We start from the raw sequence: 27858 nt of genomic DNA on the forward strand, positions 1-27858 counted from the left end.
ATTATAAACAAAAACATTGTACTTGTTTAATTGTACTTCTGCGGAAGTGCCTAAACACCACCTTAAATAAAATGTTCTTCTCACCAATGTTTTACTATTAAATGTATTATGTGTCAGTAAGCATTGTAAAAGTTGCAAATATATGTCATCGTTTATATTAACATTCATTACAGGGCAGTGTTATGATTTTCTGTACAAGTATCTCGACAGGGAGCCAAGCAAAGACTGGTCTGGAAGGTTTAGAGCATCTGTGATCTTACAGTGTATTGTACCCCATCAGTTCAAAGAACATACCAGCGGAGAAACTCTGGAAGGTGTCTGTAATGGGGCCCTAACCTTCTAACCCTCACACCCTAACCTTCTAACCCTCACACCCTAACCTTCTAACCCTCACACCCTAACCTTCTAACCCTCACACCCTAACCTTCTAACCTCACACCCTAACCCTCTAACCCTCACACCCTAACCTTCTAACCCTCACACCCTAACCCTCTAACCCTCACACCCTAACCTTCTAACCCTCACACCCTAACCTTCTAACCCTCACACCCTAACCTTCTAAACCTCACACCCTAACCCTCTAACCTTCTAACCCTCACACCCTAACCTTCTAACCCTCACACCCTAACCCTCACACCCTAACCTACATCCAGCACAGCAGTTGTGTGACAATCATTTTTCACTCACGAGTTGCAGTCAACACAGGCTCTGAATCCTGAGCCCTGTTACAGGTAGATGAATATTATCGCCGCTGCTATTACTGTTGTTATCACGGCAATATGATGTCTAATGTTGAGACAGAGATTGTTGGCAAGGATAGTGGAGCTGTTCCAGTGTGTTTGGTAAGAGGTTTGTTGGCAAGGATAGTGGAGCTGTCCCAGTGTGTTTGGTAAGAGGTTGTTGGCAAGGATAGTGGATATATACTGAGAAAAGAATATATCATACTCTTCAGAACAAATACACTTTATACAGGAAAAAAATGAATTTTAGGAAATATTTGACAAAAACCAATACATGTTGAATCCCGTTATGTGGGGAATGGTTGCCGACGACATAATGTTTCAGAAAGAAACGTTGAACAAACACGTAACGTTACACTCACGTCTGTAGTGAATCGAGAAAACGTATGACTTCAGGCTTCAAAAAGCCACATCAATTTTACTTCATAGGTATTGCTTTAAACCACTATTTAAACGGTTGATTTGGGGGCATGATGGTCAAACTCACATTGCATGTGTTTGTCAGGACTCGTTCACCCGATTTGTCCCCCATAGAACATGTGTGGGATACACTTGACTGACGCTTGCGTTATCGTTATCCCCAACCTCAGACACTACAAGAACTGCACAAGGCAGCATTCGACATCTCATTTCTTCTATGGGTCACCGCTGCCAAATTGTTATCGATACTCTTGGTGGTCACACCAGACATTTTACTCTGACCAAGTGGCTTTAATAAACCATTATGGTTTTACACAACACTTTCTGGATGTTCATGTTTTGTAAATTTGCAAAGTGATGATTTTATTGTATTTGAACAAAAATGTCATGTTTGAATATAATCACTAAGTAAGTAAACTCCAAAACAGCCTGCCAAATTTCTTTTTTTTTAAGAAAATAAATGCTTATGTGTGAACAACTGAGACTTCCGAATTTGAGAAAAGTGATATTTTTACTGCAGTGATAAAACCTTTATCTGTTCAATACAGTGTAAATGTCACTTTGCCGGGACTGTTTTGACATCTGTTGAGCCATCGTGTTACACAACACTATAAACAGCATTGCAACATTATGCATTTCAGTAACTGAATTTGGTGAACATGCCTGGACATCGGATGACCAACCACTAGCGAAGGAAACGCCCACGAGTCATTCAATGTACCCGCACTGAGCGAGTGCTACTGTGATCGACCGTCCGTCGCTGTGATGTGTAGACACCTCGTTACGTGCGTTCGTTTAGGTGACATTTAGTGTACAAGTGACTTTATTTCACTCAATTAGATGATGATATGTATGGCTGGTTACACAGTAAATGGTTGATGTTTTTTCAATCGCCATTCTTTCTCTGTTGGTTTTGCATTTGTTAGGTAATCGTCCACCAGCACCAAGCTGAGACTCAAAAGATCGTTATATGGATATTATGAGAAGAGGTGACTGTATTCAAACAATGACAATGAATAAAATGATGTCAACTGAAAAAAAAACAACGGCCATTTATTGTCCGCCATTAAACAAAATTAGAAGCACGTGATAAATAACATATTTCATGATGATCTTCACGACAAGGTCCATGTAGCAGTGAGAGGGCGTCTTTAATACCATACGGGCATTAACTCCTGATACTCTCTGAAGTTGCTTGGTCCTTGTTTTGGCCCTCCGTACACCAGTGGCAATTAGGTACTCACTCAGAGGGATCCAGTCTGGGTTGGACTTGCCCCGAAGACGTGCTAGAAGCAGTACTTAATGTTAAACGGTTCAAATCACATCAAGGGATAGTTTTATTCAGATACTGATGTGTTTTCATTAAATGATAATACCAAATACTTCCCCAAAGAGGATCCATTTTATGACAATTTATTCAAAATAAGTTTTTTCATGACGATTCTTGTTCCAGGATGGAAGTGGCACTTCCAAGGCAGGGGACGCATCTGTGGGCAAAATGATTATTCCTTTTAACAGACGAATCGGTTTACTGCAACCGCAGGAGTGTAGTACGATGTCATGGGGTCTGGCAGACAGCAGGACTGGGTACATGTGGAAAAGGCTGGCAAGTATAGATATACAGGCAGACAGGAGGCGCATGGTTTCACATACGAGGTTGTTACACCAGTACGTCAACCACCGTAGGGTAAGGGTCGCCATGTGTACATGGACAACATTTTTAACTTCTCCTTCTCTATTCCATGAACGAAGTGACAATTTGATTGGTGCATGAGGTGCATTACTACCTTACTAGTTCGTTTGTTTGTTGGCTGGTTATTAAGTTATATACGAATTACATTGCTGATTTTCTGCAATGTAGGAATGAATCAGCTAACGCCCTCCCCGTGTGACATCACATCAGGTGAGACTGGCCTGAATAGTGTCTTGAACGTGTGTGATATTTTTACCATTTATTTATCGTTGTAATAAACTGAAAATAGCAAAGTGAACACTCATCGACTGGCGAGATCATCAACTTTCGTTCTATAACATATCTGCGAATGAAATATAAACTTAACTGGTGTTCAGAGAACAACATGTCCAGGGAAGTCGCCATGTCTGATTTTGATACATCTGCTTGCAGTAGGGGACGGGTGAATCTGCTTGCACGTGGAACCTAAGTGGATCCTAAAACCATGACACTTGAGTTTGTAGCAATACTTAGCGTCTTTTATTATTGTTACGAGTGTGTATTTTCCGTAATTTGTATTGTTATTGATTAAGTGGTAGTTATTGTCGGGTCACGATGTTTAGAGTTTTGAGTGATAGTTATTATGGGTCACATTTCGCGTCACAGTAATGGTGTTTTAGCGGCACGCCTTTAAGGTAGCGCCTTAGAGTTACCTCCCTTAGGTGTGTTTTGACTGTTCGACTGTGAATTCGAACCCGATCGCGAAGCTTCGATACTTTACTGGACTTACTCAAGAAAGAGTAATACAGGAGCTGTGTTATCATTCGGCCTACCTACATCTGTCTACCTCTTCGGCAACCATGAGCTATATTCAAGATCGCCCGCTACGTAAGATTTGATAGAACGGTTTCTCACTGAAAATCAAGACTTTGGTCAGTTGATATTATAGCTGTGACCCATTACTTTAGAATTGTCTCAGCTGCATTGTACTAGAAACCTCTGTTGTGAATCTTTGTATCGTCCTCCCTGGTCAGTACATAATTTTGAATATTTTAGACTTGTCTGTGTTATATTTTGCTGGGTCTGAGGGGATTTCTTGAACGTTTTGCCACGGCAAATTATTAACCGTAACATTATATACTTGATGTTTATTATATGGCATGATGTGATAAAATAAACTAAATATAACCATATGACCTCGAAAATAAAAATATATTTTGACGAGGATTTGCATAAAGATATTTCCCTGATATAGTTCATAACCTTCGCGCTAGTGTGTACCAAAAGAAACATTAGAATTTAATGTCATTAATTTAATTTGAGACATCAGAGAACTGATAAATGAAATCAACAAGCGAGCTTTTCACGATTTAAACAGAATCCTCATATAAATGCATTCCGCCTGCTGAAAACAATTCAAAAGGTTAAAGTTAAGAAAATAAAAAATATTTTCTCCGTCTGCCTAGCCGAAACATATTGAGTGTATTGTTACTGAATCGAGCCTTGCCACGACAGGAAAAAACAAAATAACCAAAATACTGATATGTCCATGTGTGCTACATCACGTATGTCAGGGCACACAACTTGAGCACAGAAATCAGCAGCTCAAAACCTTACTTCACACCCGAGGGTATAAAGAGAAATGTGTAGTTTCGTGCTGTGTATATACCTGATGTTCGATATATTTCCTGGCGGTCTCCCTTTGACTGTTGTCGAATAATGGGCACTACAGAAGATCTTAACATTTCATACCCATATCGCTTGACAGAATTCCTTGTATGATAACCTCATCCTCTTGTTGTTCTCAACAAATGCCACCTCATACCATGACACCCCTTTCATCAAATGAATGAAGACCTTTAACGCAATTTCATCTGTAAAGAGCACTGAGTCTCTCTCCCAATCACGTGCCTGCCCCGAAGGACAGTTCGAGTCCACTGCAGTCCTCGCGATCGTTGACGGGGTAGACGAGTCAAGGCCATTTAAAGACGGTTCGGTAGGTATACCAGCCATTCCAAGTCGTCAGGGGGCTGTTCAACTTCTGATGTCATGTCGTAGTGATGTCGCCGTCACGAATCATCCCTAGAGGTGAATCTGAGGGATGTAGCGATGTCTAGCCAGTCTCACGACTCTGGGTCTTTCCGATCCTGGACGATCTTGGGTCTGACCTGTTTGCTAGTCACGGTTTATGAATTTGCTGATGGTGGCCTGGCAGCAGTTGAAGGTTCTTGCCAGTGAAATCCCCATATTAGCCATACCTGTTACCCAGTCTGGTTGCGCTCCCGTAAGTCATAGCATGTTCGTGGTGACTTTTAGATTACTGCTGTAGCCAACGTCGGCATTCACTACAATGATGCTCGTACACGTGGACCATTCACGTCTTGAAATATGCACTAATCTGAACAGCTGCGTTAATATCTGGGCCATGCTACGTTTTGGCAAATGCTTTCTGTGTGGTTTCAAACCTGACCCCGCGTCATTGTTTTCTTCATTTTGTTTCCGTGCATTTAATTCATAACTCCCTTTGTCGAGTATATACAGAACATCCCCAAAGCCTCATAATATTAAGACATTTCCAGATGGACTATCCCAAAAGCAAAATGACGTTAAGACATTCCACGATGGACCCTTCCTAAAGCCTCGTGACATTAAGACATTTCCTGATAGACCATTCCACAAGTTTCATGGCGTTAAGACATTTCCGGTTGAACCATCCTAATGACCTCATGACTTTGAGATATTCTCCGATGGACCATCCAAGTGACTTTGTGCAGTCGTCAGTCATGGCATGGTTCATTGGCCGTGTTTATTTCGAGCGATTAAACTTCAAACAACTAAAGGCACAATGTCACTCATTTTCGGCAATAGTTTGACCTATGATATATATATTGGGGCACATGCACTCACTTTAGTCTCCTATTGATGCAATAAAATACTTAATATCCCTTCCCTGAAATCAATAACTGAATTCTCTACGTGAACAGCTTTCGTACACTGAATACTTGCCATGTACGGTATGAAAACAATTGCTCCGTACATCAAAAACTGAGGCACGGGGTGTTGTGGTTTGAATCACAAGTTGTGTACAGGATATTCGTCAAGAGCCGTCTAAGGGACATAACTCTATTTGGTTCCTTTGAAGCAACGTTCGGGCGGTGGAGGGCCCGAGAGTCGATGTAATGCAACGTTGCATTTATCCGTTGCAACTTTTTAATTTAATATGGCATGATAACTTCCCTAGGGACTAAATAGTTAGTAATAGTGAGAGAAATGTATTATTTATTATTTGTGGTGTGACATTGTGTCTTAAAGCTTCCCCGATCGTCGGCAGTTTTTAACATTCATGTGCTCCATTCGTAATGCATATTGACCCACGTCGAAACTCATGCACAGGACATGCATTTGTGTTCAGTTTAATTCACAATTGCTGTGTTTACTGTATTAACATTGGTGATTGGTATTGGTGATAAAAACATACACATGGTTGTTTGAACATGCAAATTTTAATGGCCAAAAAATGGCTTTCAGTGTTTATACTATCAACGGTTAGGTTCGTCAAAACCTGCAACAGAAAAAAACGGGAAGTATAAAACACTAGACGTAGTAAACACTTTACACATGGAATAAATTCAGCAGTAGTGAAGTATGATGGAACTGAGACAGACAGAAGTGGCCAAGCGACTAGGCGTTGAAAAATGCCCTCATCTGGCAGTGTCACGATTTGCTTGTTTGGGTAGGAAAAGAGGAAAGGAGCTCCAATACGTACGCTTAAGACTAGACTAGACTACTACGTACGGGTTAAGACTAGTTGCATGGAGGAGAACAGGTAACAGTCCGTGTCTCCGTGATGACAGACCCCGTGGTGCAAGTCCTTTTTCTCGACTGTGTTCGGATACCGCCACAGGTTGCTGAACAAGGCCCAGTGCATGCCCACCCAGACCATTCCGTAGTTCCTGGAGCAATGTCAAAGAAAACGTACATCTCTGAAACATGTATCTATTCTAGGACTGTCATATTATAACTGTCATCGTGTAAACCAAAGAGAAAAGTAATTCAGATGCATACTGAACAGCGTTACGGTGTTTAACTTCGACGACACTTCAAGTTATCCGAGTTTCGACACAAACATACACGCGAAGAGAATACCGAAGGATTCCAAACGTAAAGTGATATGGCGAGAGTTGCAATCGTCTCTCGTGAAATACTGAACTTTTCAAACTTCACCATACATCTCTTGGCTATAGCGTCATTTTCACGAATAAACATAAGAAACCGAATGATCTTGTATTTCAGAGGTTTCTGTATATTTCTGACACTGTCTTTGGTTTACAGAGATTAGAGACATTGAAACATTATTCTGAAGTTCCCTTGCCTGTTAATACAGAAAGAAAATTTAATTTAAATAGAACAGGCAGTCGGGTTTCTAAATGTTGAAAATTGTACAAGTAAAATATGGCTCATCCTGTGGATATATTTGAGTGATTTATTTAGCAATTCTTCCTCATGGAATGCACCCTTGGAGAATGTTTATCTGCCAGCGAAACAAATTCCACACTTTTTAAATATGGAGTGCTTGAACTGGGTATATATTTACGGCTCTTGTAGTACCGTGTATATAAGGGAGTTATCCAATGTATCAGTTTGAGCTCGAGAGGTTTATAACATATTGGTGAAAAATAATGAAAATGCTCATCGTCGAAATGATATAATAACATAATCTTGTTTTAAGAATGAAGTATAAAGGTGGTAAAATTGGGTTTCTAGAATGAAGCGGTTATAGTATGCCTACATCGTGTTGTGTTTGCCAAGCGTAAATGGATAAAGCAATTTCAAACAGTGACTTGATTACAACTTCTGTATAATTTGGACTGAGCTGTTCAGCTTTGTTGAACAGTGCATACACTTTTGGATACGTCGTGCTTAAACCTGCCTTTGGTGTCGAATTATATACACGCACTGTCTCCATCTCGAATAACAGAAAAGCCTCTGCTACACAAAGGACAAAGGCTCACAAATTACGTCCAGAAAAGGGTAGATATGTGTTGAAACGCAGAAAAAGACATTGCATAATAAATAAATATTAATAAATAGATGAAGATCACTTTGGTTTATACTGTAACAGGTACTGTTCATGGTCCACTGTGCTGTTACATGATAGTGGTCGTATATACTCGTAACCCATTTTAGTGTTACTTCCATCATCACCCATTGTACCGTTACTTCCACGTGGTCGCATATACCCATGACCCATTTTACTGTTACTTCCACATGGTCGCATATACTCATGACCCATTTTACTGTTACTTCCACATGGTCGCATATACCCATGACCCATTTTACTGTTACTTCCACATGGTCGCATATACTCATGACCCATTTTACTGTTACTTCCACATGGTCGCATATACTCATGACCCATTGTATAGTTACTTCCACATGGTCGCATATACTCATGACCCATTTTACTGTTACTTCCACGTGGTCGCATATACCCATGACCCATTGTACCGTTACTTCCACGTGGTCGCATATACTCATGACCCATTGTACCGTTACTTCCACGTGGTCGCATATACTCATGACCCATTTTACTGTTACTTCCACATGGTCGCATATACTCATGACCCATTGTACCGTTACTTCCACGTGGTCGCATATACTCATGACCCATTTTACTGTTACTTCCACATGGTCGCATATACTCATGACCCATTGTATAGTTACTTCCACATGGTCGCATATACCCATGACCCATTTTACTGTTACTTCCACATGGTCGCATATACTCATGACCCATTGTACCGTTACTTCCACGTGGTCGCATATACTCATGACCCATTTTAGTGTTACTTCCACATGGTCGTATATACTCATGACCCATTGTATAGTTATTTCCACATGGTCGCATATACCCATGACCCATTTTACTGTTACTTCCACATGGTCGCATATACTCATGACCCATTTTACCGTTACTTCCACGTGGTCGCATATACTCATGACCCATTGTACCGTTACTTCCACGTGGTCGTATATACTCATGACCCATTGTACCGTTACTTCCACGTGGTCGCATATACTCATGACCCATTTTACTGTTACTTCCACGTGGTCGCATATACCCATGACCCATTTTACTGTTACTTCCACATGGTCGCATATACTCATGACCCATTGTACCGTTACTTCCACGTGGTCGCATATACTCATGACCCATTTTACTGTTACTTCCACGTGGTCGCATATACTCATGACCCATTGTACCGTTACTTCCACGTGGTCGCATATACTCATGACCCATTTTACTGTTACTTCTACATGGTCGCATATACTCATGACCCATTGTACCGTTACTTCCACGTGGTCGCATATACTCATGACCCATTTTACTGTTACTTCCACATGGTCGCATATACTCATGACCCATTGTACCGTTACTTCCACGTGGTCGCATATACTCATGACCCATTTTACTGTTACTTGCACGTGGTCGTAGATACTAATAACTTGTTCCACTGCGATTTCCACGTGGTCATATGTACTCGTAACCCATTGCCCTGTTACATCCACTTGGTCGTATATACTCATGGTCCATTGAACTGTTACTTTCACTTGACCGTGTATATCGTATTTTCTACAAACCTGGTTGCGGCTGTGGCCATGGTTGTGGTTGTGGCCAAGGTCTCCATGGTTGTGGTTGTGGCCAAGGTCTCCATGGGTATGGTCGTTGCCAAGGTCTCCATGGGCGTGGCCAAGGTCTCCATCGGTACGGTCGTGGCCATGGTCTCCATGGGCGTGTCCAGGATGACCATGGTTGTGGTGGTGACCAAGCTGACCAGGGTTGTGGTGGTGACCAAGCTGACCAGGGTTGTGGTGGTGACCAAGCTGACCAGGGTGTTGTCGTTGGTGTGGATGTGGGCGTGGTTGTGGCTGAACCAATGATGAGAGAATTAAACATGAATGATACGCAGAAACAGATACCCCCAGGATGAAGTGAGTGGGGACAGCAGACTGACTGACTGACTGACTGACTGACTGACTGATTGATTGATACGGTGGTCCGTAGGTAGACCCCAGAACTATGCTTCACAGAGATACCCATATGTGGAATCAAACCCAGGTCTCTGACGTCACGAGCGATGGGTAAACCACCAGGCTACCCCAACTCCCATCAATACTGAGATGCTTTCCAGCCAAGTTGGCTGACATGATCGTAACACATGACTTCATGTCTTTTCCAAAGATCCAACCAAACCTAGAAAGGGAGTCACAGAACGGGAATACACGAGACTAAACAACACCAGTGATCGTTAAAGCGATCTATTTCACCACACCATAGCCCTTCCAATGGAATGAAATAACGTCGATGTTTGTCCGCATCTCTGAAACCGGTTCGGCCCGCAAAGCCACACATATGCTGTTCTACCTACTGTCAGTTCCGCTGGTTCTAAATCTTTGACTGTTCACATACAAAACAAAAGAATACAAGCAAAAATAAAGCTGTCCGATAGCCATGTCTTACGCTGCGGGTGCAGAGGGTGTGCCGTTCTTAGAGGAATAGCCGTTGTCTCAGATCAAACACTGAGTTGGCAATATCCAGCTCCACCAGTAACCTACGCCAAGGTATGTGCCCAGGATGTCATGAAACTGAACAAATCGCTGCTTGCTTTCTGACACACATTTGTTACAGCCTAGCTAGTTGTGCTCATCATAGGCGAAAATGAAGTATACTATTTCATACACACCTGTAGTTGAAGTAGACGTCGACGTGGATGTAGTTGTGGCTGAAAATAGTGTTGAACATATTATGAGAGACAAATGATGATTAATGCTTACACCAACCTACCCCTTCTGTCTTCCTTGGCTTGCTTACTCCGCCATACAGCTGGAATGTTGCTGGGTGTGGCGTACAACTAAACTCACTGTCTCGTTGGTTTGCTAACCAAACTGCAGGCATTAGGATTCAGGCTCGTTTTACAAAAGGTAAAATCAACTGATAATTCGTGATTCATTCACTGATTCTGTTAGGAGGGTGTGATTTATTTTTCTAATTTGTATGTAAGTCCAAATGGTTCCTAGTATGGTGACCCCCTTTCAGTTGTTGGTGATCTATAGCCCTTGTTTTATATTGTATTGTCCTCTCTAATTACACTGTTTTAGTTTCACGTGCTAGTTTTATGTTCATATCTGTGATAATCTAGTATTTTACTGTACTTCGATGGCACGTTTTTATGTTCTCCATTTATTAAGTTTCATATTGATATAAATTAAATTGTTCTCGTCCCGATATGGCTGTAATATTGCCGATGTGACGCTAAATATTAACTCACTCACTCACTCCAATTTGTATGGTCATTGATTAGGTTATCGTTATTATGGGTCATATTTCCCATCATATATGGCAACATTTTTTTATCGGCACGTCTTTTTAGTTAACGTTTCAGAGTGGCCTCCCTTGAGTCTTACTTATACAATATTTGGTATAAACATCTGTTTTGACTGGTAGTAAACACGAGGTCGATCGCGAAGATTCTGTGAGAATACTAATACAGCGACGCTCTGCTAGAATGTTTAAGAATCAGGTGTCAGGTATAAATAAAGGCGGGATGTTGTGTTGACGGGCCCACATATAAATCTGTCTTGTGATTCATTGTAACGTCCTCATTGTTGGCTCAATATATTATTGAACATTTTAGACTTCTTTAAAAGGCATTTTAGAAGCTGTATAGATGAAGAAAAACGAACATTTTATTTTAATTATTTTGCACTTTTTGCAACAAGTTCATTGTGAATTAGAAAAATGGTGTTTAAACGTGGGAAGTTTCTTAAGTCCCCTGACTCTGAGACAGTCAGTGAATTGCGCAAATCAAACTCATTGCACATTTCTTCACAATTCAAACTTGTGGCTAAACCTGCAATGGGGCAATTTCAGATTTTGAAAATTGTTTTTGAATAACTATATTGATGAGAGAGGGTTTTTGGACAAGAAGTTTTAGAAATGGTTGAGGAGGAATGTGCTGACCATTTGGAAATTAAAAAATAGAACAGAAAATGATGGAAATAGAAAATAAAATGGAACATAGAAAAGAAAAGGAAGAAATTGAAATGAAAAAGTTTAAAATGCAAAAAAAAAAAAAAAAATAGCAAGAGAAAGAGATAGAAAGGAAATAGAATTAAGAATTGGAAATTGAACTGGAAAGGTTAGAAAAGTCATCTCCACCCTCAAATTCATCCTCTTTCAACATTGCAAGGAATGCTAGACTGGCACCCCCTTTCAATGAGAGACAAGTAGACAAATATGTTCTACATTGTGAAAACGTTGCTGAAATCCTCCAGTGGCCAGAGGGCTGGTTGACTATGCTACTGCAAACTGTTTTGAAGGGTAAAGCTCAGGAGGCCCTTTCAGCCTTGTCGATGCGGCAGTGCTCAGACTATGATCTTGTCAAGAGAACACTTTTCTAAGCTTATGAATTAGTGCCCGAAGCTTATCGTTAGAAGTTCGGAAATGCTCATAAAAGGGACAATGAGATTTTTGTAGAGTTTGCTAAAGAAATGGAAAGGAAACAGGTGGTGTGGGTCTAAGGAAGTCACAGTTTTGATGGTTTGAGACAGGTATGATAGAAAATATCAAGCAGAGTGTTCATTCTGATCTTACGACGTATGCGATGTTGGCAGATGATTATAGTTTGACTCTTAATGGTTCTTTTAGGTCTGTGGGTAATACAAAGTTTTCTGGCCAAAAGGGCTTTCCCCCGGGTAAGACTTAAGGATATTCAGGTTAAAGTTGTGTTAGAACAGGTTCAAATTCTTGTGACAAACAGTCACATACTTTTCGATCTAAGCTTATGACTTCCAGGGGTTCATTTGCCTGGTCATTTGATTTCTGCAGCTTAAAAAGCAGGCTACAGCTTCCCCAAATGGTTTTGTGTCCATCGCGCCTAAGCCGTTATTTCCAGCTGCTTCTGAGGAGACTCTTATTTTAGAGAGTCCGTCCCCAGATTCTGTAGTTCGGAAGGAGTTTTTGCCCTTTGTTTCTGAGGGTTCTGTGGCGCTCATGGGAAATAATTCTATCCCACGGCCCATTATTATCTTGAATGATGCTGGAGCTCTTCAATGTCTGATTTTAAAAGATATTTTGCCTTTTCATGATGAGTCTTCAGCAAACTCAGATGTTTTGACTCAGGGTATAGGTTGATAGGATTTGTTGATCGGTAGTGATCTTATGGGGGTCACACTTGATGCTGATCCAATTATCACTGTTTCTTTGGAGAGTCCAGTTAGTACAGAAACGTTGGAAGATGACTTTCCGGGTATATTTCCTTCTTGTGCAGTGACTCGTTGAATGTCAAAACGCATTTCTTCCAAAGCTTCTTTGTCAAATGATTAATTCTGCTAGTTTTAAATCTTTGACTGTTCACATACAAAACAAAAGAATACAAGTGAAAACAGAGCGTCGACAGTCATCTCATTCACTGTCGGTACAGGGGGTGTACTGATAACCGTAATAACCGTTGTCGCAGATCAAACAACGAGTTGACATTAATCAGCTAAACAAAAAGACCTACACGACGGTAGGACACGTAGCTGCCACGGAGTGTTATGACAAGGAACAAATCGCTGTTTATATACTATTGCTTGGTTTCAGACAGGCATTTGTTACAGCCAAGTTAGCTATGATAATCATAGGCGAAAATGAAGTATACTATTTTAACACACCTGTCGTTGTGGTAGACGTCGGCATGGGTGTAGTTGTGGCTGAAAATAGTGTTGAACATATTATGAGAGACAAATGACGATTAATGCTTACACCAACCTACCTCTTCTGTCTTCCTTGGTATGCTTACTCCGCCATACAGCTGAAATATTGCTGGGTGTGGCGTAAAACTAAACTCACTGTCTCGTTGGTTTGCTTACTAAATTGGAGGTAGTAGGATTCAGGCTTGCCTTACAAAAGGTAATACCAGCTCATAACTCGTGGTTGACTGATTGATTGGTTGGTTGATCGATCGACTGATCGACTGATCGATTGACCGATTGACCGATTGACCAATTGGTTCTCTTATATCTAGAATTCGGGATACACTAAGCTTGTCTGGTCATTCGCCAGTTAAATGAATGTGTGTCCCTACTTGTGCAAGCCGGGTCGCCTGCACACGATACCGTGTCGTTTATTGTGGCAGGGCCGTCACATGTTCGTCCGGGAATTCCCTTGTCATTGCACGTGCGATTCCTGAAGCGATCTCGCATAGCCGTTTCACAATTGCAAGGTCCCTCCGATGTATCCCACGCCGTCCATTCTGAAATACACTGTCATGCATAAAAAGTTCATGTTATGTTTCAGTACGCCAATATGTGAAGAAGACGGGAATGTATATTGTAACTCCAAGGAGCTACGGTACCCGAGAAGGTCCGGGTTAAAATATTGGCCTCCAGTAGCTCCTGCTCGTCGTAAGAGGCGACTAACGGGATCGGGTGGTCAGGTTCTCTGGCTTGGTGTACACATGTCATCGGTTCCCAATTGCGCACATCGATCTCATATTGTTGATCACTGGATTGTCAGGTACAGACAGATTATTTACAGCCCGAGACATGTAGCCGGAATGTTGCTGAGCGCAGCGTAAAACTAAACTCACTCATTTCAACTCACCCCCATCGTCATCCACCACGATGTAGTGCCTGACATCACTGTCTGGTACAGGAACACATTTGTCGATGCCTGTGATCGTCACCACTATAGTTCGAGGACCGTCACATACCTTAAATACATGCGGAACTGGTGAGATAGGATTCAGATGAAAGGGGCACATTTAAGCGACCATCTCTTTATTTTTTGTTCGCTCTATTTTTCGTTCCGATTAAGGCCATTTTGGTCAATGGAGTGAGTTCAAATTTACGTAGCATCGGCAGTGAGTGTATGTTACTTACCCGTGGAGCTATACTGACCCGTGCCAGTTATGTTGGGCCACTCGATGTAATTTCCATAGACCTACATGTTAATGTAGTGTAGCAAAAATAAATTTCATTAATTTCATTTTCGTAAGCGCCAAGTCAAATTTTGCACATTTGTGAGGAATCATCTTACATACACTTATAAAAGTTGATTCTGATTTTCCGTTGCTTATTTATCGAATGGCAACACGTTAAACAACATATGGACAGTGCAGAGAACTATGGCGGCCTATGGGATTGTACACTGTGGAACGATACGTAAGTTGATAAATGTGATCATGTTAGCTAAATAGTGGTTCGGAAAAATTAACTGAAACTATTCGCGTCGAACAGAGATGGCTTCACATTTGCCTATCAAATTTTACAAACTCACTTCATGAAAATTATCTATGCCACACTGAAACATTATGTAAATCTGTGGAAATTACGTCAAGTGGTTCAATATAACGGGTACGAGTCTATACTATACAATGTACATGTCTTTATCGTTTGCAAATTAAAGTAGAAAACAACCGAGGGTTTCAAACTTTATCTGTCAGGAGTTACTTACGGAGTTGTCCGTTAAGTTAATTGGGACCTTAAGGGGGTCTGTATTATTAGGGTAAATAATTGAGAAGCTTCCTCCAGTGAAATCATCAGGGGATATGTCAATTCCGCTGACGGTGTAGTTGATTGTGAGGACTTCGTTACCCGAACCAAACCGAACCAGTGTGATGCAGTTGTTGAACCGTCCCTCGAAGATGTTTTCCAAAATAGGATTGAAAAAGATTAAATCTGTAAATCAGAAATAATAACTGTTACGTATTTGGTAATTTCAGCTGTCAAACCGAACACATTTGCAGCAATGCACCAGGTGCTACAAGCCGCAGGTTCATGTTCGAGTCGGACTGACCGGAACTATCCTTTTTTCATTGAGTGGAGGCATTTGGCAAGCTCTCTGAAACCCAAGGTCTTCAAGTGGTGAGATTGAAACCCACTGGAGGTGCTTTTTCAGCCGAAAATAATGAGTTTTAGCCTGTGATTAACAACCAGACTCTAAATATATTAATATATAATTTTGATTGTAACAAATTGACACATGTGAATTGTTAGGAGCCCACGAAGAGCGGAGAAATCTAGACTCACCTTGCATAAGGCTTTAGCATTGCAGGAAAGGTTAGCAAGTAGAAAACAAAATGTGGTGGCAACCTCCAAGAGCTACTTAACTGTGTTCACTCAGCAGGGAATGGATTTAGTGTGTTGGATGAGTTGGAAGCCACAGTGACAATGACAATCTTATCACACTGCTGGTTTTCATGTAATGAAATCATAGGCGCAGGTACCATTATGACAAAGGACCGGACTTACACATGGGTGTTGCTAAAAACGTTGGGCAAGTCCTCAGTACTATCTTAATATGCAACTTTGCAACCTATCGGACTAACACGAAAATATTGGCTACCTAAGATCCTAAAAATGTAAGATGACATATGCAAGTGTCAGCCTCGTCATATGTATCAAAACGGTTCCAGACGTACCCATACCATGAATATTGTTCCACGATGCTCTGGGAACATCAAGATGGCACCGGGTGTAGATAGCATGGGTTGAAACAGTAGAAAACAAACCAAAGCTCATAAACCATAAAACAAACAATCATATGAAATTGTGTCAGATGATTGTGTCAGATGATTGTGTCAGATGATTATGTCAGATGATTGTGTCAGATGAAAGAGGTAAGAGGCGACTGACAGGATCGTGTTTGACACGTTTCATCGTATATGTAGTATGTAGTAAGTGCTACAGCCATATGTTCATTTATAGAAAATGCAAAAAAAATAAATGCTATAAATGACAGTGATAAATATATAGTCGAATTGTGATGAAAACGAAAATGAGCGTTCGGCGTCTAAATGGCAAGCCAGCATGAGTGACCTGTCTAAAACCAAAAACTGTAAACGTGATATGGACATGAAGGAAAGTATCAGTTCTTCAGATACACAGAAGCAAACGTTTTCAGCTTGATCTCCGCATATATGATCTGATACTGGAAACATGAACAACACAAAACCTATAGATATTCATGAAAAACCAAGGCACCAAATCAAAGCTTCATTTCCGAACCTGCTAAGCGTCAAAATGGAACACCTTTCAGTTGTTTATATCTATATATTCCAACAAAGCAGAATTACTGATGAATGGGATGGATGGACGAATGGATAGTTGGGGTAATATATACCTTTGACACTGATTTTAATGTTTGGTTTTATGACATTTTGTCTTTAATTATAAACTGTTAACATAAACCACAAGATGTTAACATAAAATAACAGTTAATAACATTCATTAATACTAGTATTAACCGCAGATAATGATAAATGAACGAACACGTGAATAATCTCATCCCATAATAGTTTTACTTGTCGATTTCCTTTTCTCCAGTGAACACTGGGTAACCCTAATCACAGCCGAAGTCTAGAAAACGCTGAAATTCAAAGAAGTCTATCAAAGTGCAAACAAGGCACATGATAGGATGCTACTATAAAAACACCACTTCAGTCAGTCCCTCCGAGTGGTACCGAGCACCCCAATTTAAGGGATCTGGCCGCTAAATGCTTTTCTTCTGTAACCATTCCTCTTCATGGTGGGATTGAGCATGAATTAGTTCGTGCCAATTATTTCCTGCATTAAACCTGTTTCTATGTCAAGTTCCTAAAACCTAGATAGGCCAACGAGGTCGTTCGTTCATTTCTTCGACGGTAAACACGCTGTCTTCCATCTCGCTGGTGAAAAAGAAGTCGTGATTCACAACTGAAGCAGACACCAGTTTCCATGATTCCAGTTCAGAACTCCACGACACTACCGCAAGCGATTGCGAAGATGGAAGTCTCTCAAAACAGGGGCGACAACTGTCCTTTTTGGTCGAATCCCCACTTCACGCTGTAGGTTCCTGCAGTATGGTCGGAAATTCATCCTCATCCCATGCGTTGTGCTGTCTCCACTACTGTTGAAAGAGGGACGATACCGAAGTTCAAACGCGCTTGAGTGACTTCAGATTCTATATACTGCGTCGAATATGTTTCAGTATGTTACTAAAACAAGTTACGTGTCTGTGTGTAGGTGGGTGCGTGTTCACTGATACACTGTGCAGTCAAACGGGACACAATAATTTCACTCTGCTACAAGTATTTAATTTGGGTAACGTACAGCCAGTACTGTATCACAATGTTTAATATGGAGAGTATTTGCAGTCTATATCGAAAGAGTTCATGCTGTTAACCTTACGAGCAACATCTGCTAAAAGTGACGACGGCAACTGAATTTTGTCCTAGGGAAAGTGACAAGAGAAAAAGTAGGGGAGGTTCATATTTAATTTGAGACTGGAAAAAGGGAGGTATATCGAAGTCCGTCAATGTTAGTAAGATAACAAGGAATGTTTTGAGATTTCCTGAACCACTTGCAATTCCTTGTGACCATTGTTGTTTGTACATTAATCGCACCTAAACGAGTTACTGAAGACCAATTGTAATCCGGATCTCCACGGGTGATAGATTTGGCAGCGAGGCCGCCACTTTGGCATAGGGTTTTAAAACAGCAATAAACCAGCAATACCACCGTGAAACATCAGAAATGGACTTCACACAAATGAAATCGAACTCAGATAGAAACCAACTCTTCAAACAGGTAACAACGATATTGCTGGTGGCACTCGTGACAGAGACCATAATTATGGTCTTTGATGCCAGACCGTAGTGCTGATGGTTACTGATAGACTCTTGGGGACAGCTGTTTCTTTCCTATATCGTCTCTGCATGTGGTGAGTACACATGTCAGTACCGGTTGATGAAGTTGAAGAAGTTGAGATCACATTACATATGACATCATGGTTTTTGGTGGTTTTGGTGTTTAGGATTGGAAGGTGAGGAGATGCAAGCTGGAATCTTGTATATGCGTTCACTGATACTCTACTCTAATTGGCTGAGGCCTCATCAAACCGTACCAAAAAGGCAGTTTTAGGACTGCTAATTAAAGTGACCGATTGGCCGCCTATGAATACAATGAACTCGTTGAATCTTTGATGTGTTCGAAGTATAGAGAGCGACTGGTTTGAAGATGAATTCCTTGAGCCTAATCCCACGAAAGAAACTTCGAAGCAGGAAATTTCTACAGGTAGCTACAATTCCTTTTACAAAGGATAAATGTGAAAATCTAGATATAGCGAGCATGACATCGACAACACTGGTCCTAAACTGTCAGTTTCCATATTATTCTGTCACGCAGTCCTGAACCACATTATTTCGCCGAAAGCCAAGCCTTCTCTGCAGTGCTGAAGCCTTAAATGAAGTAAGTCTAGATTACCTCAGGTTCTGAATCTCTTGTCTGCCTGGGTCTCCTTTTCGATTGAAATGGGTTTTTTTGTTTGTTGTTGTTTGTTTTGTTTTTTTGTTGTTGTTGCTATCAGAATAATATATCTTCAGAGACTTAAGTCTGAATCCTTGGTCTCCCTGGGGTTCCTTTTCAATTAAAATGAATTTGTTCCGATCAAATTATACTTATTCTGAGACTAAACCTTAGTCTTCTTCCGAAGTGGCCATAATGAGCAGTCCTTCCAGTTCCACTGCCATTGTTTCCCACTTAGAAGCTGGCGGGCCTTTTCCAAATTGGGACTAGTAGGGCATTCTCTTACTACAGAGGATTGTTCCTGTCATATCTTCCTACGTAACCTCTGTTCTAATTTACTTTATGACGGCCATTTTTCTCTGGTCTTGTAAAATCCCCGAGCACCAATATATCGCAATACGAATTATCTCCCTTCTTTCTGTCCAATCAGAACACGTGTTACATCGACTTAGATCCAACATTGCGGCCGCCATGGAGTTAGCTTATCAGCATACGAGGGATAGATTCGGTATTTCATTTAATTTCATTCGGTATTTAACTGGCAATAGAGAGTGCACTAACCACACGGCAAGAGGTTTTTGTTGACATGGCACACAAGACATTTAATAGACAGCGTGCCCGTTGGCAACGAGGCGACAGAGACACCATTAATCCGCCATTACATGAGTTCTGACTAAAGGAAATGTATGCGCAGCACGCAAGGAAGAATGTTTCCGTTTTCCCGAAGCGTACGGATATTACCGAAGCTTTGCGAGTGATCACTTTTGAAACAACGTTGCTATTACAAAACTAATACCAAATCTGATTGCAACCAATCACGAATCTACAACACTCGGACCATGAAAGGGCCGCATTAGAACAGAGTTTACGTTGATATGACAGGAGTAACCCCTGTGGGAACAGAATTATAGTACAATAACAATAACTTTCGTGAATAAAGTTAACGGCGACAAAACCTATCGAGGTGAGCTTGAATTATGGAGAGTCGATTGTCATACAGGGGATAAATGTGAAAATGTCCGATTGTGTACATTACATAACCTGTCCTTCATGATCACCTGCATCAATCCAAGCAATTTCCAGAAGAACCCTTCACGCTTTGTGCACTTGCCCGCCAGAGTCTGGTTTTAAAACGATTATCGTGCTATAATGGTAAGGGCACTCTGTTCTCCTCTATCGTCGATTTAATACCAATAATTGCTCAATTTATATTATATGTAGCGGTCTTAAATCAACCATAAATTGAAACCAGAGTAGCTTTATATAGTGTAATTGTACAAGTTACTCTATTTAAAAAAATGTGCAAAAGTCTCATGGGTTCAGATTCTACATAGTACTGAAGCAGCCAGTGCTGACGGACATGCTTTCCTCATTTCAAACTCATAAATCGTTCTGTCGGCATTATTCAATCAACCGGTAGTGAAATATGGGAATACTCGCCTGTTCCATTAGGCACAGCGCTAACCCTGCAGGCGCACAACACCGCCGTCAGTAGCAGGGCAACATGCAGGCGCAGCATACTTGGAAACTGGAAGCGATACAAAGTAAGTAGTCATTCTTCCAAATACATGCGTGCACACTTCCTATATACAATCACATGTTACTTGTTACTGGAACTATAGTTCGTCAGTTGAAAATCATGTGCATTCTTGGCTTTTCACCGAAACAGATTCCACTTGGTGTAAATGGTAATATAACCTTAAGATGTGTATGCACGGGCTACCAACAGTTACAAATGACACCAGGTGTTCGCGAAAATCGTTAGCATGCTAAGCCATTCTGTATCACGTTCGATTCACATAATTTATGAAAAAATCTTTTCACAGCCCTAACAGAGCTGTATTCCTGGCATGAAATGGCTGCCTGTTAATAAACAGACAATCAAGTGATCGATGAACTTTAAATTTTAAGATGTTTTACTAAAAGATAGAAAGTGCCGACAGTACTTAATCAGGCGATAAGATACACATTGTGCATTACGTCACACTGTATTGGACCCGTGAAGGTCCCGGGGTAGAATAGGCCTTCAGCAACCCATGCTTGCCATAAAAGGCGACTCAGCTTGTCGTAAGAGGCGACTAACGGGATCGGGTGGTCAGGCTCTCTGACTTGGTTGACACATGTCATCGGTTCCCAATTGCGCAGATCGATGCTCATGTTGTTGATCACTGGATTGTCTGGTCCAGACTCGATTATTTACAGACCGCCGCCATATAGCTGGAATATTGCTGAGTGCGGCGTAAAACTAAACTCACTCACTCACTCACACTGTATTGACTTCACTACGCTATTCTGGTCTGTGCCTCGTAATCGACGATGTCGCGATGCATGTCAGTTGCCAACGCCAAGAGCACGCTCCTACGGCACAGCTAATTCCGTAGCAACCCGTTTCTTGGTTTGCGGAAGAAACGACTTGCAATTACACAGTGACACCGCAACATGAGCTTAACAGGCCTATGTCCACAATGCCGCAATGCAATGTCTCGTAACAAGACCCCATCATTTGGATTTCCTCTTCCAATCTCGGTAGTAAAATGCGACCTACATATTGCGCTATGTGGTTCACACTCATCACAGGTGTAATTAACAAAATAAAGACAAGTTATTTTGGCAGACACGTCAGCTAGCCCTGAACGAGGATTGTTAATTTTTGCCAGCGACACTGTCGCTTTTCTGTTTGATTTCTGCTCCGGCTCATGGGCGGATCCAGGAATTTTGAAATTTTGGTTCGAACCCTCGAGTCTGCTCCACATGCTCCATCATACAAACGTTACTGAATACAAGATGAACTGGATACACTCGTGTGTGTTATGTTGTTAGAACTGTCCCACTTGGTCACAAAACCTTACCTGAACAGGTGCTTCCTGACTGTGTCATCAGGGGTACCAACTCTAATACTGTGAGGAACTGATACATTTATATACATTCCAATTCGCATTGTGAAACACAGGTCCTGGGCGTGGTTGATCCCAGCAATATGGTGAGGTGCACTAACATGAAGGAAGGGATTACAACTTAAAGCCAGTAAGCTTCAATAGCCATAACTGCAGTGAGTACGCCCCTCTTAATTAAACTTTGACGGCTATGTGGGTGGTATAATTATAATCAGCAACACTCGGAAGTTAGAAAAGAAAACTTAGGCTGTCCGTATTGTTTTCTGTGTTTCACGTGTCCCAGTTGCCCTGAATTTTCTTTGTGAAATTTACGAATGATAGAAAATTCCCCTTGCGTACCAACAAAATTACAGGTCAGCTTGATCTTTCTTCATCTGCATTAAATTTTATTGAAACATACAGGTGAAATGCTTCGTATTTCTGTATTTCTAGCCTTCTCCTGCTCTCTTGATGGTTGAAGTTGGAGATGGTTTGTTCGTTTGTTGTTGAACGCCACACTCAGCAATATCCCAGCTGGTCTGAATCTAGTCAAGGCAATCCAGTGATCAATCGCATGGGTATTGATCTACGCCATTAGGACACAATGACATGTGTCAGTTACGATGGGAAACACAGAATGAAATACGGATAACCTTCCAGGATTATACTAGATAGCACTTCATGTGTTTATGACTCCAGCTTCTACATCTTTCAGAGGACAATAGGCCCCCCTCACCCCGTGAAAGTCGTCTAACGGGGGGTCAGATACCACTGACAATTCATCACTGAAGAGAGCATCTTTTCCAAAGACAGTAACATCAGAAAATGTAAGTTGATCATGGTATTTTCAAGCTGTAATTTCATAATAATGTACGAACACTCGACACATCCATGTAAACAATGTATTTATTTATTTATTTATTTCATGCAAATGGAGTTCCACTGACTCACCTAATCAAATCACCCATTCATCCACACTCACCAACCCACCCACTGGAAGACTTACTCATTTTACTGCACATGAATCCAATCATTCTCTTGCGGTGTAAAATCACGCGTCGGAGTTTAACTGTTGATCCCGTTTAAGCATTTCAAATCCCATTTGCGAAATTTTTAGAACATAACTGACAATTTGTCAAGGAGTTGTCTGACCAAATCTGGTGAATCTGGCAGTAAATCTATAATAAAATAAGTAATTGGTGTAGATTATATTTTAGGTGATTAGTAGGCAATATCTCCTCCCACACCCAAATGCGACGACAGTCAATCTGATTCGTTCATGCGCAATGCCGCTTTATGGCGCTTGCTCACAGTGGCAATTGCCGCCGTGTGTTGTGCCGACCAACACGAACACCACGGTGTACGTTAACGTGGCCTCGAAACCTCCACAGACAATGAAAGTAAGTGTATGAATTTTGAACAGAGTACATATGTTACTTTGTAACAATGGCAACACTTCAACGGACTGCAGAGTATGTACTACAGTAAAGGGCATCTATCTAAACACTGCCGATTCCACGCTCTTAGTAACATTCTTTGTTAAACGATGCAATGCCTATGAACGGAATCCCTTCAACATACGCACTTAAACACAAGAAGTCAACCACTGTTATAAAGGTTTACAACTTGGAAAAGTATTTTATTGGAGTATTTTATGAGCATTCAGATGGAGCATTTTAATGAAGTATTTTGAAGGATAATCGGAGGTGACGTTCAAGTCAGATATTACATAAAATCCTCATACTTTTGGGTCATTGGTCGTTCTTGTTTCTGAACAATGAAATATTTACAAGCCATTGGCTTGTCACTGTAACATGTGAATGTTATATACAGGATAATTCATCATCCAAAACTGTGTTCCACAGGAGATCCGACGATATCTTTTTGACGGTAGATTTTGTACAGTGCCTGACAATGCTATGACGTCACAATGATAGGACATCGCTGCAGTACTGTGTTCAGAGAAAACTTCATTATTTTTAATTGAAAACTAGTGAAGAATGAATTTGGATGATAAAAAGAATCTCACCCTCGTGTCTACTGATATCAGTCATATCAGCACTCGTTGATAAAGGTAAACAAATCCTCGGCAAGTTTCTGATAAATGTTACCTTATCGGCTCATGTTGATACATTTGATATCAGTAGACACTTGCATGAGACACTTGCATGAGACTCTGTATATATCTAAGAGTAATCTGCAGCGAATGCAGTCTATGAACGAAGGCATTTAATTGTCAAAGAATTTTTTTTCATTTTCCGTATTTGTTAAGCACGTCATTTCGAAGGAAATTCTTTACTGAAGGAGTAAGCAATTGTTCCAGAACAGAGAAGGAAGTGGATATCAAAACATTCCTCAAGTCCTGTTTAATACTTCTAAATGCCCTTAAAGGTATCAAGGGAATTTCCAATAAAAAAGTGGAAAGACAATTGGACTAAACATCATACCCGCGGATATCCAAGTCTGACTGCCCTACATGTAAGGCTGCACTTGTTATAAGGGCTGTAGGCTTAAACTAAAACCATAACTAGTATATGTGAGCATCATTTTATTAATTGTTGTTTAGCACAGAACGAGGAATAAGTGTGCTGCATTTGACGGTGCAAAATGATAACATTAATGTTCAAGTCAAATATGGACAGTGAAGCAGTGTTCACTAACGCGTATGGCCATTAAAGGTATGAATGCAAGCTTCTACACGTCTTTGCATTGACCAAATGAGTCTTTAAAGTTGCTATTGTGGAAAGTGTTTCCATTCTTTCTGTAACGCCTGTTCAAGGTCATCCAGAGTCAGACGGTGAACGTGGAGACCGTAAACACCACTGCCAATAATGTTCCTGTCATGTTCAGTGGCATTAAGGTCAGGTCACCTTTGAAGGCCAGTCTTTATGTGTGATGTTCTTAAAACAATATCGTTAACAACTCTTTCTCAAGCATTAACGGCAATGGACGGGCATTATCATCCCTAGAAATGAAGTTACAACCCGTTTCTTGTATCAGAGGAATGAGTACAGGTAAGTTTTAACCGATCAGACTGCATGTGTGAACTGTGGAGTACATTCAGGCCACACATTTTGTATGTTGTTTCTTTTATGGTTGTGTTCAGGTGGTGTTAAATTGACAGTCACGAAAGGTTGTATATTCTAGGAATATTTACCTTTTAGTAATCAAAGTAATTTTCTATTCTCCTGTATGTCTAATTTCTTAGATTTTTTGGGCGGGAGGGTGGGGGTGGGACATTTAGACAAGAAGTAAGCCCCCCATGAGCACCAATTGTGTTCCTTTCCTGGTGGATCTGTTTCTTTATGCATACTTGTCAAAATTTCTGTTGAGACTGGCCAAATCGCCAAAAAGATGATAACCCAAATGCTCACGCATGTCGTTTACCTGTTTATCTTTCAATACCAATCAAATAGCCAGTTCCCCTGCACTTGAAGTAAAGCGACCAGTGAGACCGCTTCGTGTGTTTCATTTGTTAACTCATGCATAAAGATTCAGAAGTGACATAAATGACGCCACAAGGCTGCGCGACAAGAGGGACGCCCAATAATCAACACCCATGGTGTTCACACTGTGCAGCTTTAGAGGTCCAATCGAAGATGATTTCAAAGGACGTTTTACGACTCTTCTTCGGAAGTTGTTCGATCAAGGTTACAACTGTCAATGTTTCACTAATATTTAATAATAAGTTTGGTTTTGGTAAGGAAGCAGAAGGCATTTTCAAGTTTGCGGTATCAGTAATGTTACGAGATTTGAGTTTGAGTTGTTATTAATTATTGCCGTAGTTTTTAATTGGGTCACAATATTTAAGGTTTTAGTGCTAGTTGTTATTAATTATCACTGCGGTAGTTGTAATTGGGTCACAATATTTAAGGTTTTAGTGCTAGTTGTTATTAATTATCATTGCGGTAGTTGTAATTGGGTCACAATATTTAAGGTTTTAGTGTTAGTTGTTATTAATTATCATTGCAGTAGTTGTAATTGGGTCACAATATTTAAGGTTTTAGTGCTAGTTGTTATTAATTATCATTGCGGTAGTTGTAATTGGGTCACAATATTTAAGGTTTTAGTGCTAGTTGTTATTAATTATCATTGCGGTAGTTGTAATTGGGTCACAATATTTAAGGTTTTAGTGCTAGTTGTTATTAATTATCATTGCGGTAGTTGTAATTGGGTCACAATATTTAAGGTTTTAGTGCTAGTTGTTATTAATTATCATTGCGGTAGTTGTAATTGGGTCACAATATTTAAGGTTTTAGTGCTAGTTGTTATTAATTATCATTGCGGTAGTTGTAATTGGGTCACAATATTTAAGGTTTTAGTGCTAGTTGTTATTAATTATCATTGCGGTAGTTGTAATTGGGTCACAATATTTAAGGTTTTAGTGCTAGTTGTTATGGGTCACATTTCCTACAGAGAATTATTTAAGTGGTATGCATCTAGGGCAGTACTTTAGAGTTACCTCCCTTTGAACAACAACAACAACACGAGACCATCACGATTCTTCTATGGCACTCGACGTTTGTGGCGTTGGTCGTAAGGGTTCGGAAGTTCTTGAAACTATGACTGAATGTATAAATATAAAGGCTAGTTGATGTGTTTAGGGGACGGACACGGACACACATTCACATTCACTGGAGTGTATATCTTTCTGCATCCGTCAAGACCTGGTCAGCGCTGCTAGACCACTCGCTGTGTTACATTCTGTGTGGCTGTTTCTCCCTCGCACTAAGACTTTGGTGAGTTTGCTATATATTTTGCCACCCACTGCTTTAGATTTTGTCTCATTTCTATTGTATTTGAAATCGGTATTGTGAAACTGACTTATGACTTTGTGTAACTTGCTCTCTCTTTACTACATAATACAATATATGAATGTTTTAGACTTGTCCTTGTTCTGTTTTGCCTTTTCACAGGGGATTTCTTACACATTTTGTCACGGCAAAATTCTTAACCGTAACAGTAACAAAATGATGTCTGTTGAAATTTCCTAATGTAACTTGTATCGTGCGTTGCTACATAATTTACAAACCTTTGCATGTGTTTGTGATGGTCATGTTGCAACTGCAAGATATCATCACTTTTGACCATGATAGACATGCTCATGATATAGCCGGTATGGTCCAAACTACATGTATTATAGACAAGTATCTGCACTGAAACCGAATAAAGAAGTTGTTCATCCATACAGTTTTGTCTCCTCCCTCTCCTCTCGAACCCTTAGGTACTGATATCTAGCAACGTGCCATACGTACTGGAATCCACTAACAAGTCTAGGGTTATAAAATCAAACAAGTCTGATATACTGGAATTTAACAACATGCCTGAGGTACTGGAATCTCACAAGCCTGGGACACTGAAGATCCAGCACCGTACCTGAGGTGTTGAAGATCCAGCACCATGTCTGAGGTGCTGGAATTCGACAGAAAACCCGAACTGCTGGAACAAGCCTGAGATACTGGAATCTAACAACAAGCCTGAGGGACAGAAGAAAGGAGAATTATTTGTTGAATGGAAAGTCTTGGTACTAAACATCTAACGGTTCGGGATGCGGTACTGCAAGCCCAACGAAGAGCAAAGGGTAGTGGTGATTTCATTCCTCCTTGTACTCTAATCGGGTCATCTTGGGTTGGAACAAACAGAAATCGCTGACCAGTTTTTGTACATTCCTCATCTGACACTTCACGGCCATCTGTTACATCTCTTTCCGAAGGCTAGAGCTGTGTTTGATACTACTTCCTAGCATAACTTCCCTCCATCTGTGAACCTTTAGTTTTGTAAGGGCTTATGTTTGTTCAATAGCTTGGTGTATACAATTTGCTGT

General features: G+C 40.7%; 2 protein-coding genes across 2 annotated transcripts in view; one reads left to right on the plus strand and one right to left on the minus strand.

Moving 5' to 3' along the window:
- LOC137258492 (RNA-binding protein 39-like) overlaps positions 1-27858 on the plus strand; it is a 378418-nt gene that overhangs the window by 267570 nt on the left and 82990 nt on the right. The gene's annotated exons all lie outside the window — the stretch shown is intronic.
- On the minus strand, positions 9441-20680 carry LOC137257572 (mucin-22-like). Its single transcript, XM_067794897.1, has 9 exons — positions 20618-20680; positions 17936-17939; positions 15332-15555; positions 14480-14588; positions 13962-14129; positions 13549-13587; positions 11672-11744; positions 10578-10616; positions 9441-9762 (listed from the first exon to the last, which is right to left on the minus strand). The coding sequence occupies exons 1-9, from the start codon at positions 20678-20680 to the stop codon at positions 9441-9443; spliced, it is 1041 nt and encodes a 346-aa protein (XP_067650998.1).

This window comes from Haliotis asinina, chromosome 12 (assembly GCF_037392515.1).
Source record: "Haliotis asinina isolate JCU_RB_2024 chromosome 12, JCU_Hal_asi_v2, whole genome shotgun sequence".
NCBI classification, from domain to species: domain Eukaryota; kingdom Metazoa; phylum Mollusca; class Gastropoda; order Lepetellida; family Haliotidae; genus Haliotis; species Haliotis asinina.

What these genes read in the sequence shown, in the direction of transcription:
- LOC137257572 (XM_067794897.1), bottom strand. Translation starts at nt 20,680, where the DNA reads ATGCTGCGCCTGCATGTTGCCCTGCTACTGACGGCGGTGTTGTGCGCC. An exon ending in AGGCGACCCGGCTTGCACAA is followed by an intron (nt 13,588 to 13,961) that starts GTAGGGACACAC and finishes CACTATTTTCAG; the next exon opens with CCACAACTACACCCATGCCG. An exon ending in GACGTCTACCACAACGACAG is followed by an intron (nt 11,745 to 13,548) that starts GTGTGTTAAAAT and finishes GCCCCATTGCAG; the next exon opens with GTTTAGCCACAAGTTTGAAT.